The sequence below is a fragment of the Zonotrichia albicollis genome, chromosome 3 (genome assembly GCF_047830755.1).
Source record: "Zonotrichia albicollis isolate bZonAlb1 chromosome 3, bZonAlb1.hap1, whole genome shotgun sequence".
Classification (NCBI taxonomy): Eukaryota; Metazoa; Chordata; class Aves; order Passeriformes; family Passerellidae; genus Zonotrichia; species Zonotrichia albicollis.
The window spans coordinates 1,812,050-1,826,529 of record NC_133821.1 but is presented as its reverse complement, the minus strand read 5'-3'; the positions used below and the strand labels follow the sequence as shown (position 1 = coordinate 1,826,529).

Genomic DNA, 14,480 nt, shown 5'->3' with positions numbered 1-14,480 from the left:
CATGCAGAAGGGACATGGACACGATCCCATGATCCTGTGATCCCACCATCCCATGATCCCAGCAAGTTGTGGGACAGGGATAAGATTTCAGAAGGGACATGGACATGATCCCATCATCCCATGATCCCATCATCCTGTGATCCCATCATCCCAGGAGGTCATGGGACAGGGATGAGGGTTCTGATTGTCCATGCAGAAGGGACATGGACACGATCCCATCATCCCATCATCTCATGATCCCACCATCCCAGGAGGTCATGGGACAGGAAGAGAGAGGCTTGATGGTCCCTGCAGAAGGGACATGGACACGATCCCACCATCCCATGATCCTATGTTCCCATAATCCTGTGATCCCACCATCCCATCATCTCATGATCCCACCATCCCACGATCCCATGATCCCACCATCCCAGGAGGTCATGGGACAGGGATGAAGGTTCTGGTGGTCCCTGCAGAAGGGACATGGACACGATCCCACCATCCAATCATCCCATCATCCTGTGATCCCACCATCCCACCATCCCATGATCCTGTGATCCCACCACCCCAGGAAGCTGTGGGAGATGCTGTGGATGGTCCCTGCAGAAAGGATTTGGACACGATCCCACCATCCTGTGACTCCATAACCCCATGATCCCGTGATCCCACCACCCCACCATCCCAGGAGATCGTGGGACAGGGACAACGCTGTGGATGGTCCGTGCAGAAGGGACATGGACATGATCCTAAAATCCCACCATCCCATCATCCCGTGATCCCACCATCCCAATAAAACCCCAAAAACCCTCATTTTTTCCCAAATAAATACCCAATCACTTCAATTTTTTCCAAATAAAACAATTTTCCAAATCGCGATGTTTGACAAGACACAAAGAGAACGAGGAGGAGCGGGAAGAAGAAAAGCGGGAGCAAATAAACCACGGGAAAATCTGATTTTCCTCTCCCGGAGCGGAAAAACCAATAAACCACGGAGTGGCAAAACCAATAAACCACGGGAAAATCCAATTTTCCTCCCGTAGTGGAAAAACCAATAAACCACGGAAAAACCAATAAACCACGGAAAAATCCGATTTCGCTCCCGGAGCGGAAAAACCCAATTTCCCTCCTGGAGCGGAAAAAGCAATAAACCACGGGAAAATCCAATTTTCCGGAACGTTCCATCTCCATCACTCGGGGGGGGCGGTGCCGAGGGAAAATCCGATTTCCGCTCCCGTTTCCGGAACGTTCCATCTCCATCACTCGGGGGGGGCGGTGCCGAGGGAAAATCCGATTTCCGCTCCCGTTTCCGGAAGGTTCCATCTCCTGGGTCACTCGGGGGGGGCGGTGCCGAGGGGCCGGGCCTGGTCGACGGCGTCCAGGAGGTTTTTGGCGTCGACGGCGAGGGCGTGGGCGTGGCCGAGCATCAGCCGGCGGCACTCGGGCGCCAGCGAGGAGCCGCGGTTCTGCTGTGCCAGGCGGAGCTTGGCGATCAGCGCCGCCAGCTCCTTGTTCAGCGCCCGCTGCGTGCCCTCGATCTGAAACATGGGAGAATTTTGGGAATTTTTCCCCAAAAATTTTCCAGGAAATTATAGTATTTTTCTTGGAAATTCCACGATTTTTTTGGAGAAAATTCTGGGATTTTGTTTTCCTGAGAATTCTGGATTATTCCCCCCCCCCCCCCAGGAAATCCTGGGTTTTTCCAGAAAATTCCAGAATTTTTTTCCAGAAAAGTCTGGAATTTTCACACAACTTTTCTAGAATTTTAATAGGAAATTCCAGCATTTTTCCAGAAAATTCCAGCATTTTTTCCTGATTTTTTCCAGGAAATATTGGAATTTTCTGAAAGAATACCAGAAATTTTCCCATGAAATTTTCCTTGAAAATTCCATAATTTTCCCAGAAAATTCTACAATTTTCCAGGAAATTACAGATTTTTTTCCAGAAAACTCCAGATTTTTTTTCCAGAAAATTCCAGAACTCTCCTAGAAAAACCCAGACTTATTTCAAAAAATTCTGGATTTTTTTCCAGAAAATTACGGATTTTTCCCAGAAAAATCCAGATTTTTTTTCACCAGGAAATTGCAGAAATTTTCCCGGGAAATTTTGGAATTTGTCAGGAAAATCCACAGTTTTTCCAGGAAATTTTGGAATTTTTCCAGAAAACTGCCAGAATTTTCCCAGGAATTTCAGAAAATTCAAGAATTTTTTTTCCAGAAAATTCAAGAATTTTCCCAGGAACCGTTTCCAGAAAAATCCCATAATTTTTCCAGAAAATTAGGGGTTTTCTGCTGCGCCAGGCGGAGCTTGGCGATCAGCGCCGCCAGCTCCTTGTTCAGCGCCCGCTGCGTGCCCTCGATCTGGAAAACCGGAAAGGTTTCTGGAACATTCCGGGAGTTTTTGTAGGAATATCTGGGATTTTTTAAAAAAAATTCCGGAATTTTCCCAGCAAATTCACGATTTTTTTGTCCCAAAATCCTGGATTTTCCCATCAGAAAATGCAAGATATTTTATCCCAAAAACCTGGATTTTCCCCCCCACAAAATTCAAGAATTTCCCCAGGAATTTCCATAATTTTCTGAGAAAATTCTGGGATTTTTCTAGGAAATTTCTCCCCGGAAATTTTTGAGGTTTTTTCCCAAGGAAACCACGAAAAGCTCCTTGTTCAGCGCCCGCTGCGTGCCCTCGATCTGAAACACGGGAAAGCTTCTGGAACATTCCGGGAGTTTTTGTAGGAATATCTGGGATTTTTTTAAAAAAAAATCCAGAATTTTTCCAGCAAATTTTCCCAGTAAATTCAGGATTTTTTGTCCCAAAAACCTGGATTTTCCCGTCAGAAAATGCAAGATATTTTATCCCAAGAACCTGGATTTTTCCCCCAGAAAATTCAAGAATTTCCCCAGGAATTTCCGTAATTTTCTGAGAAAATTCTGAGATTTTTCTAGGAAATTTTTGAGGTTTTTTCCCAAGGAAACCACGAAAAGCTCCTGGTCAGGCGGAGCTCACCCTTGATCTGCAATGGAAATGTTTCCGGAAAATTCTGGGAGTTTTTGCAGGAAATTCCGGGATTTAAAAAAAAAAAAAATCCAGAATTTTTCCAGCAAATTTTTTTTCCCCAAAAACCTGGATTTTCCCCCCTGGAAAATTCAAGAATTTCCCCAGGAAACGTTTCCAGGAAATTCCAGAATTTTCCCAGAAATTACGGATTTTCTGCTGCGCCAGGCGGAGCTTGGCGATCAGCGCCGCCAGCTCCTTGTTCAGCGCCCGCTGCGTGCCCTCGATCTGAAACACGGGAAAGTTTGCATGAAATTCCAGGAATTTTGTAGGAAATTTTGGGATTTTTTTAAAAAAAAAAATCTGGAATTTTTCCAGCAAATTTTCCCAGGAAATTTAAGATATTTTTGTCCCAAAACCCTGGATTTTCCCCCCAGAAAATTCAAGATTTTTTTGTCCCAAAACCTGGATTTTCCCCCCAGAAAATTCAAGAATTTCCCCAAGAAACATTTCCAGGAAATTCCAGAATTTTTCCAGAAAATTACGGATTCCCTGCTGCGCCAGGCGGAGCTTGGCGATCAGCGCCACCAGCTCCTTGTTCAGCGCCCGCTGCGTGCCCTCAATCTGAAACACGGGAAAGCTTCTGGAAAATTCCGGGGATTTTTTTGCGGAAAATTCTGGGATTTTTTTAAAAAAATTCCAGAATTTTCCCAGCAAATTTAAGATTTTTTTCCCTAAAAAACATGGATTTTGCCCCCACAAAATTCAAGATTTTCCCCAGGAATTTCAGAAAATTCAAGATTTTTTTTTTTCTAGAAAATTCAAGAATTTCCCCAGGAAAGGTTTCCAGAATTTTCCCAGAAAATTAGGGATTTTCTGCTGCGCCAGGCGGAGCTTGGCGATCAGCGCCGCCAGCTCCTTGTTCAGCGCCCGCTGCGTGCCCTCGATCTGGAAAACAGGAATTTATGCACAGAATTCCGGGAGTTTTTGTAGGAAATTCCAGGGATTTTTAAAAAAAAATTCTGGATTTTTTCCAGCAAATTTTCCCAGGAAATTAAGGATTTTTCCCCAGAAAATTCAAGATTTTTTGTCCCAAAAACCTGGATTTTGCCCCCAGAAAATTCAAGATTTTTTTGTCCCAAAAAATCTGGATTTTTCAAAATTTTTTTTTTCTAGAAAATTCCAGAATTTCCCCAGGAAACGTTTCCAGAAAATTCCAGAATTTTTCCAGAAAATTACGGATTTTCTGCTGCGTGCCCTCGATCTGAAAAACGGGAAAGGTTCCGGAAAATTCTGGGGATTTTTTTGTGGAAAATTCCGGGATTTTTTTAAAAAAATTCCAGAATTTTCCCAGCAAATTTAAGATTTTTTTCCCTAAAAAACATGGATTTTGCCCCCACAAAATTCAAGAATTTCCCCAGGAAACTTCAGAAAATTCAAGATTTTTTTTTCTAGAAAATTCAAGAATTTCCCCAAGAAACGTTTCCAGGAAATTCCAGAATTTTTCCAGAAAATTCCATCATTTTCCCAGAAAATTACGGATTTTCTGCTGCGTGCCCTCGATCTGAAACACGGGAAAGTTTGCAGGAAATTCCAGGAATTTTGTAGGAAATTTTGGGATTTTTTTAAAAAAAATCCGGAATTTTTCCAGCAAATTTTCCCAGGAAATTTAAGATTTTCTTTCCCAAAAAACCTGGATTTTGCCCCCAGAAAATTCAATATTTTTTTTTTCCCAAGAACCTGGATTTTCCTCCCCAGAAAATTCAAGAATTTCCCCAGGAATTTCCGTAATGTTCTGAGAAAATTCTGAGATTTTTCTAGGAAATTTTTGAGGTTTTTTCCCAAGGAAATGACCAAAAGCTCCTGGTCAGGCAGAGCTCGCCCTTGATCTGCAATGGAAATGTTTCCGGAAAATTCTGGGAGTTTTTGCAGGAAATTCCGGGATTTAAAAAAAAAAAAAAATCCAGAATTTTCCCAGAAAATTCAAGATTTTTTGTCCCAAAAACCTGGATTTTCCCTGCCAGAAAATGCAAGAATTTCCGCAGGAAACGTTTCCAGGAAATTCCAGAATTTTTCCAGAAAATTCCATCATTTTCCCAGAAAATTACGGTTTTTCTGCTGTGTGCCCTCGATCTGAAAAACGGGAAAGGTTTCTGGAACATTCCGGGAATTTTTGTAGGAATATCTGGGATTTTTTTAAAAAAATTCTGGAATTTTCAGAGCAAATTCAAGATTTTTTGTCCCAAAAACCTGGATTTTGCCCCCAGCAAATTCAAGATTTTTTTGTCCCAAAAACCTGGATTTTCCTCCCCAGAAAATTCAAGAATTTCCCCAGGAACCGTTTCCAGAAAATTCCAGAATTTTCCCAGAAAATTACAGATTTTCTGCTGCGCCAGGCGGAGCTTGGCGATCAGCGCCACCAGCTCCTTGTTCAGCGCCCGCTGCGTGCCCTCGATCTGGAAAATGGGAAAGGTTCCAGAAAATTCCGGGGATTTTTTTGTGGAAAATTCTGGGATTTTTTTAAAAAAAAATCCAGAATTTTTCCAGCAAATTTTCCCAGTAAATTCAGGATTTTTTCCCAAAAACCTGGATTTTCCCCCCAGAAAATTCAAGATTTTTTTTTTCCCAATAACCTGGATTTTTCCCCCAGAAAATTCCAGAATTTCTCCAGGAATTTCCGTAATGTTCTGAGAAAATTCTGGAATTTTTCTAGGAAATTTCTCCCCAGAAATTTTTTAGGTTTTCTCCCAAGGAAACCACCAAAAGTTCCTGGTCAGGCGGAGCTTGCCCTCGATCTGGAAAATGGGAAAGCTTCTGGAACATTCCGGGAGTTTTTGTAGGAAATTCCGGGATTTTTTTTAAAAAAAATCTGGGATTTTCAGAGCAAATTCAGGATTTTTTTGTCCCAAAAATCTGGATTTTCCCCCCCACAAAATTCAAGAATTTCCCCAGGAAACTTGCAGAATTTTCCCAGGAATTTCAGAAAATTCAAGAATTTTTTTTCTAGAAAATTCAAGAATTTCCCCAGGAATTTCCGTAATGTTCTGAGAAAATTGTCGGATTTTTCTAGGAAATTTCTCCCCGGAAATTTTTGAGGTTTTTTTCCCAAGGAAACCACCAAAAGTTCCTGGTCAGGCGGAGCTCGCCCTTGATCTGCAATGGAAATGTTTCCGGAAAATTCTGGGAGTTTTTTCAGGAAATTCTGGGATTTAAAAAAAAAAAAATCCAGAATTTTCCCAGCAAATTCATGATTTTTTTTCCCAAAAACCTGGATTTTCCCCCCCAGAAAATTCAAGAATTTCCCCAGGAAACGTTTCCAGGAAATTCCAGAATTTCCCCAGCAAATTCCAGAATTTTCCCAGAAAATTAGGGATTCCCTGCTGCGCCAGGCGGAGCTTGGCGATCAGCGCCGCCAGCTCCTTGTTCAGCGCCCGCTGCGTGCCCTCGATCTGAAAAACCAGAAAGGTTTCTGGAACATTCCGGGAGTTTTTGCAGGAAATTCCAGGAATTTTGTAGGAAATTCTGGGATTTTTTTAAAAAAAATTCCGGAATTTTCAGAGGAAATTCAAGATTTTTTGTCCCAAAAAAACATGGATTTTCACCCCAGAAAATTCAATTTTTTTTTCCTAGAAAATTCAAGAATTTCCCCAGGAAATGTTTCCAGAAAAGTCCAGAATTTTTCCAGAAAATTCCATAATTTTCCCAGAAAATTATGGATTCTCTGCTGTGCCACGTGGAGCTCGGCGATCAGCGCCGCCAGCTCCTTGTTCAGCGCCCGCTGCGTGCCCTCGATCTGAAACACAGGAAAGTTTGCAGGAAATTCCAGGAATTTTGTAGGAAATTTTGGGATTTTTTTAAAAAAATTCTGGAATTTTTCCAGCAAATTTTCCCAGGAAATTCAGGATTTTTTTCCCAAAAAACCTGGATTTTCCCCCCAGAAAATTCAAGATTTTTTTTCCCAATAACCTGGATTTTTCCCCCCAGAAAATTCAAGAATTTCCCCAGAAAATTCCAGAATTTTCCCAGAAAATTAGGGATTTTCTGCTGCGCCAGGCGGAGCTTGGCGATCAGCGCCGCCAGCTCCTTGTTCAGCGCCCGCTGCGTGCCCTCGATCTGGAAAACGGGAAAGCTTCTGGAACATTCCGGGGATTTTTTTGCAGGAAATTAAAAAAAAAAAAATCCAGAATTTTCCCAGCCAATTCACGATTTTTTTGTCCCAAAACCTGGATTTTCCCCCCAGAAAATTCAATTTTTTTTTCCTAGAAAATTCAAGAATTTCCCCAGGAAACCTTTCCAGGAAATTCCAGAGTTTATCCAGAAAATTACAGATTTTCCCCACAAAATTATGGATTTTTCCACCAGGAAATTGCAGAAATTTTCCAACAAAACTCCATCATATTCCCAGAAAATTTTGGAATGTTTCAGGAAAATCCACAGTTTTTCCAGGAAATTCTGGAATTTTACCAGAAAATTCCAAAATTTTTTTCCAGAAAATTCCATAATTTCCCCATAAAATCCCAGATTTTTTTTCCAGGAAATTCCATAATTTCCCCATAAAATCCCGGATGTTTCCCCGGAAGTTCCGGAATGTTCCGAGCAGATTTTTGGGAATTTTTCCCGCCCCGTTGCCGTGTCCGTACCTCGGTGCGGGACGAGGGCGGCAGCTCGGGCAGGACGGCGTCCACGCTGCCCAGCAGCTTCCGCAGCGACAGCCCCACGTTCTGCGGGAACGGAGAACGTCGGGATGAAGACCACCAGAGATGGGATGGATGGATGGAGCCCACCAGGATGGGATGGATGGATCCCACCAGGATGGGATGGATGGATGGGTCCCACCAGGATGGGATGGATGGATCCCACCAGGATGGGATGGATGGATGGGTCCCACCAGGGTGGGAGGGATGGATCCCACCAGGATGGATAGGTCCTGCCAGGGATGGATCTCAGGGATGGGATGGGTTCCACCAGGATGGGATGGGATGGGATGGATCCCACCAGGATGAGATGGATCCCAGGGATGGATGGATCCCACCAGGGATGGGATGGATCCCAGGGATGGGATGGGCCCTACCAGGATGGGATGGATGGGTCCCACCAAGGATGGGTCCCACCAGGATGGGATGGATCCCACCTGGATGGGATGGGTGCCACCAGGATGGGATGGGTCCCATCAGGATGGGATGGATGGATGGGTCCCACCAGGATGGATGGATCCCACCAGGATGGGATGGGTCCCACCAGGGTGGGATGGATGGATCCCACCAGGGATGGATCCCACCAGGATGGGATGGGTCCCACCAGGATGGATGGATGGGTCCCACCAAGGTGGGATGGGTCCCAGGGACGGATGGATCCCACCAGGATGGGAGGGATGGATCCCACCAGGATGGAATGGGATGGGATGGGATGGGATGGGTCCCACCAGGGATGGAGCCCAGCAAGGTGGGATGGGTCCCACCAGGGATGGATCCCACCAGGACGGATCGCAAGGGACGGGTCCCACCAGGATGGGTCCCACCAGGATGGGATGGGTCCCATCAGGAAGGGATGGATGGATGGGTCCCACCAGGATGGATGGATCCCACCAGGATGTATCCCAGGGATGGATGGGTCCCACCAGGATGGATGGATCCCACCAGGATGGGATGGGATGGATCCCACCAGGGATGGATCCCACCAGGATGGGATGGGATGGATCCCACCAGGATGGGATGGAATGGATGGAGCCCACCAAGGTGGGATGGGTCCCACCAGGAATGGATGGATGGATCCCACCAGGGATGAGATGGGTCCCACCAGGATGGGATGGATCCCACCAGGGTGGGATGGGTTCCACCAGGATCGGATGGGATGGGATGGGTCCCACCAGGGTGGGATGGATGGATGGATGGGTCCCACCAGGATGGGTCCTACCAGGGATGGATCCTACCAGGGATGGATCCCACCAGGATGGGATGGATCCCAGGGATGGGATGGATGGATGGGTCCCACCAGGGTGGGATGGATGGAGCCCACCAGGGTGGGATGGATGGATGGGTCCCACCAGGATGGGATGGGTCCTACCAGGGATGGGGTGGATCCCACCAGGATGGGAGGGATGGATCCCACCAGGATGGATAGGTCCCGCCAGGGATGGATCCCACCAGGATGGGATGGGATGGGATGGGATGGGTCCCACCAGGGATGGAGCCCACCAGGATGGGATGGATCCCAGGGATGGATGGATCCCACCAGGGCGGGATGGGTTCCACCAGGTTGGGATGGATGGATGGATGGGTCCCACCAGGCTGGGATGGGATGGATCCCACCAGGATGGATCTCAGGGATGGATAGATCCCACCAGGATGGGATGGGTCCCAGGGATGGGATGGATCCCACCAGGGATGGATCAAACTAGGATGGGTCCCACCAGGATGGGATCGGTCCCACCAGGATGGATCCCACCAGGGATGGGATGGATCCCACCAGGATGGATCCCAGGGATGGGATGGGTCCCACCAGGGATGGATCCAACTAGGATGGGTCCCACCAGGATGGGATGGATCCCACCAGGAATGGGTCCCACCAGGATGGGATGGGTCCCACCAGGGATGGATTCCAGGGATGGATGGATCCCACCAGGGATGGATCCCACCAGGGATGGATCCCACCAGGATGGGATGGATGGGTCTCACCAGGGATGGATGGGTCCCACCAGGATGGGTCCCACCAGGGTGGGATGGGTCCCACCAGGATGGATCCCAGGGATGGGATGGATGGATCCCACCAGGATGGAATGGATGGATCCCACCAGGATGGGATGGATCCCACCAGGGATGGAGCCCACCAGGATGGGATGGATGGGTCCCACCAGGATGGGTCCTACCAGGGATGGGTCCCACCAGGATGGGATGGATCCCAGGGATGGGATGGGATGGATGGGTCCCACCAGGATGGATGGGTCCCAGGGATGGATGGATCCCACCAGGGTGGGATGGGTTCTACCAGGATGGGATGGGTCCCACCAGGATGGGATGGATCCCAGGGATGGATGGATCCCACCAGGACGGGATGGATGGATCCCACCAGGGCAGGATGGGTTCTACCAGGATGGGATGGGTCCTACCAGGATGGGTCCCACCAGGATGGGATGGATGGATCCCACCAGGGATGGATGGGTCTCACCAGGGATGGATGGATGGATCCCACCAGGGATGGGATGGGTCCCACCAGGATGGATCCCAGGGATGGGATGGATCCCACCAGGGTAGGATGGATGGATGGGTCCCACCAGGATGGGATGGATCCCACCAGGGATGGATCCAACTAGGATAGATCCCACCAGGGATGGGATGGATGGGTCCCACCAGGGATGGGTCCCACCAGGATGGGATGGATGGATCCCACCAGGGTGGGATGGATGGGTCTCACCAGGATGGGATGGGTCCCACCAGGGATGGATCTCAGGGATTGATGGATCCCACCAGGGATGGATCCAACTAGGATGGATCCCACCAGGGATAGATCCCACCAGGATGGGATGGATCCCACCAGGGATGGATGATCACAATATGGATGGATTCCACCAGGATGGGATGGGTCCCACCAGGGTGGGATGGATGGATCCCACCAGGGATAGATCCCACCAGGATGGGATGGGTCCCACCAGGATTCCCAGAGAATCCCTGGCAGTGTCCAAGGGTGGGTTTGGATCACCCTGGGATGGTGGGAATTGGGATTGAAGGTCCATGGATCCCATCCCAAACCATTCTGGGATTCTGGGATCAAGGACACTCAGGATCCATCCCGAGGGATTTTTGTGGAATTTGGGGATGGAAAAGGGAAGGGAGACCCTTCCTGGAGTCCTGAATTCCCAGGGAATTTCCTGAATCCCAAAATTCCTTCTCAAGAGGAATCAGGATGGGGATGGATCCAGTTCCAGGCTGGCAGAGCTGGGAATGTGCAGCTGGATCAGAGAAGGATCCAGGGAATCCTTGGGGCCTTTTCCAGAGGGAAATTTGGGATTCCAGAGCCGGAATTTGGGATTTGGGATGAAGGATGGAGGGGCAGGAAGCAGGAAATGGCTTCCAGTGGGAAAGGGGAGCTTGGGATGGTGGGATCTTGGGAAGGGATTCCTGGCTGGGCTGGAATTCCCAGAGAATCCCTGGGAGCACCCAAGGGTGGATTTGAAGCACCCTGGGATGGTGGGAATTGGGATTGAAGGTCCATGGATCCCATCCCAAACCATCCCGGGGATTTCCCAGGAATCTCCCGGGTGGGAATTCCGGGTGGGAATCTCCCAGTGGGAATTCCAGGTGGGAATTCCGGGTGGGAATTCCGGGTGGGAATTGCGTGCCCACCTTGACGGCCAGGACGTGTCGGTCGGGGGGCGCGCGGGCGATGTCGTCCTTGAGCTGCAGCACCGCGCGCACCAGCTCCGTCACCCCGCCGTACACCGCGTCCTCAGAGCGGTCACGGAGCGCCGTCGGTGCCGTCCGGATGGGCTGGAGCTGGGAAAAAACCGGGAAAAACCGGGATAATGGGAATGTCGGAATTCCGGGATAACAGGGATAATGGGAATAATGGGATCAGACATTCCGGGGACGGCTCTGTGACCCCGCCGTACACCGCATCCTGAGAGCGGTCACGGCGCGCTGTTGGCACCGTCTGGATGGGCTGGAGCTGGGAAAAAAACCGGGATAAATAATGGGAATGTCGGAATTCCGGGATAACATGATCAGAAATTCCAGGATAACAGGGATAATGGGAATAATGGGATCAGACATTCCGGGGACGGCTCCGTGATCCCGCCGTACACCGCGTCCTGCGAGCGGTCACGGAGCGCCATGGGCGCCGTCTGGATGGGCTGGAGCTGGGAAAAAAACGGGAAAAATCGGGATAATGGGAATGTCGGGATAGCGGGGATAACGGGGTCAGAAATTCCAGGATAACGGGGATAATGGGAATAATGGGATCAGGCATTCTGGGGATGGCTCCGTCACCCCGCCGTACACCGCGTCCTGCGAGCGGTCACGGAGCGCCGTGGGCGCCGGCTGGATGGGCTGGAGCTGGGGAAAAAAACGGGATAATGGGGTGGGAATTCCGGGATAAAAACTGGGAAAAACCGGGATAATGGGAATGTCAGAATTCTGGGATAACGGGGATAATGGGATCAGGAATTCCATCACACCGTGCTGCAAGTGGTCTCGGCGTGCCGTGGGCGCCATCCGGATGGGCTGGAGCTGGGGAAAAAAACCGGGATAATGGGAATGTCGGAATTCCAGGATAACGGGGATAACAGGGATAACAGGGATAATGGGGTCAGGAATTCCGTCACCCCGCCGTACACCGCGTCCTGAGAGCGGTCACGGAGCGCCGTCGGCGCCGTCTGGATCGGCTGGAGCTGGGAAAAAAAACAGGATAATGGGAATGTCAGAATTCCAGGATAACAGGGATAACGGGGATAACGGGGATAACGGGGATAACAGGGATAACGGGGTCAGGAATTCCAGGATAACAGGGATAACAGGATGGGGATAACAGGGTTAACAGAGATAACGGGGATAACAGGGATAATGGCATCAAGAATTCCGGGATAAGAGGGATAACAGGGATCGGGAATTCCAGGAAAAATGGAATAACGGCATCAGGAATCCCGGGATAACAGGGATAACAGGGATTGGGAATCCCAGGATAACAGGGAAAAAGGGATAGGGAATGCCAGGATAACGGGATCAGAAATTCTGGGACAACAGGGATAACGGGATCCGGATAACAGGATAACAGGGTAACAGGGATAACGGGGATAATGGGGATAACGGGGTCAGGAATTCCAGGATAGCAGGGATAATGGGATCAGGAATTCCAGGATAACAGGGATAATGGGATCAGGAATTCCGTCACCCCGCCGTACACCGCGTCCTGAGAGCGGTCACGGAGCGCCGTCGGAGCCGTCTGGATGGGCTGGAGCTGGGAAAAAAATGGGAAAAATCGGGATAATGGGAATGTTGGAATTCCGGGATAATGGGGATAATGGGGATAATGGGGATAATGGGGATAACGGGGTCAGGAATTCCGTGACCCCGCCGTACACCGCGTCCTGCGAGCGGTCACGGAGCGCCGTCGGCGCCGTCTGGATGGGCTGGAGCTGGGAAAAAAACCGGGAAAAATCGGGATAATGGGAATGTTGGGATAGCGGGGATAACGGGGATAATGGGATCAGGAATTCCAGGATAACGGGGATAATGGGATCAGGAATTCTGTGATGCAGCCATACACCGCATGCTGTGAGCGGTCCTGGCGCTGGATGGGCTGGAGCGGGAGGAAAAACCGGGATAATGGGGTCGGAATTCCAGGAAAAAGGGGATAATGGGGATAACAGGGATAACAGGATTGGGAATCCCACGGTAACGGGGATGGGGAATTCTGGGATAGCAGGGCAGGGGTAATGGGATCAGGAATTCTGGGAAAACAGGGATAACAGGGATCAGGAATTCCAGGGTAACAGGGATACCGGGATCACGGATAACGGGATCGGTAATTCCAGGAAAAATGGGATAACGGCATCAGGAATCCCAGGATGACAGGGATTGGGAATCCCAGGATAACAGGGAAAAAGGGATAGGGAATGCCAGGATAACGGGATCAGAAATTCTGGGATAACAGGGATAACGGGATCAGGGATAATGGAATCAGGAATTCCAGGAAAAATGGGATAATGGGGTGGGAATGCCGGAAAAAATGGATAACAGGAATTCTGGTAAAAAACAGGGATAACAGTACTGGGAATCCCGGGAAAACAGGGAAAACGGGATCAGGAATTCTGGGAATACAGGGATAACAGGATTGGGAATTCCAGGGTAACAGGGATACCGGGATCACGGATAACGGGATCGGGAATTCCAGGAAAAATGGGATAACGGCATCAGGAATCCTGGGATAACAGGGATTGGGAATCCCAGGATAACAGGGAAAAAGGGATAGGGAATGCCAGGATAACGGGATCAGAAATTCTGGGATACCGGGGATAACGGGATCAGGGATAATGGGATCAGGAATTCCAGGAAAAATGGGATAATGGGATCAGGAATTCCAGGATAACTGGGATAACGGGGTGGGAATGCCGGGAAAAATGGGATAACAGCAATTCTGGTAAAAGCAGGGATAACAGGATTGGGAATTCCAGGATAACAGGGAAAATGGGATCAGGAATTTCGGGATAACAGGGATAATGGGATCATGGGAATTCCAGGATAACAGGGATAATGGGATCAGGAATTCTGGGAAAAACAGGGATAATGGGATCAAGAATTGCTTGAAAAACGGGGATAACGGGATCAGGAATTCCAGGAAAACAGGGACAACAGGGATAATGGGATCATGGGAATTCCAGGATAACAGGGGTAACGGCATCAGAAATTCCAGGGAAAATGGGATAATGGGATCAGAAATTCCGGGATAACAGGGATAACAGGATTGGGAATTCCAGGGAAAATGGGATAATGGGATCGGGAATTCCAGGATAACTGGGA

General features: G+C 48.9%; 1 protein-coding gene across 44 annotated transcripts in view; it reads right to left on the bottom strand.

Moving 5' to 3' along the window:
- Window positions 1-829: 829 nt before the first annotated feature.
- PTK2B (protein tyrosine kinase 2 beta) overlaps window positions 830-14,480 on the bottom strand; it is a 128,107-nt gene continuing 114,456 nt past the window's right edge. For 36 of the 44 annotated variants that reach the window (XM_074536421.1, XM_074536418.1, XM_074536416.1 and 33 more), the window contains 3 exons: window positions 11,310-11,459; window positions 7,611-7,691; window positions 1,242-1,514 (listed from right to left, as the gene is read on the bottom strand). In XM_074536421.1, coding sequence (XP_074392522.1) covers window positions 1,308-1,514; window positions 7,611-7,691; window positions 11,310-11,459 — 438 coding nt within the window. In that variant the 3' untranslated portion in view covers window positions 1,242-1,307. The other 8 variants (XM_074536380.1, XM_074536386.1, XM_074536378.1 and 5 more) reach the window with 7 other exon arrangements.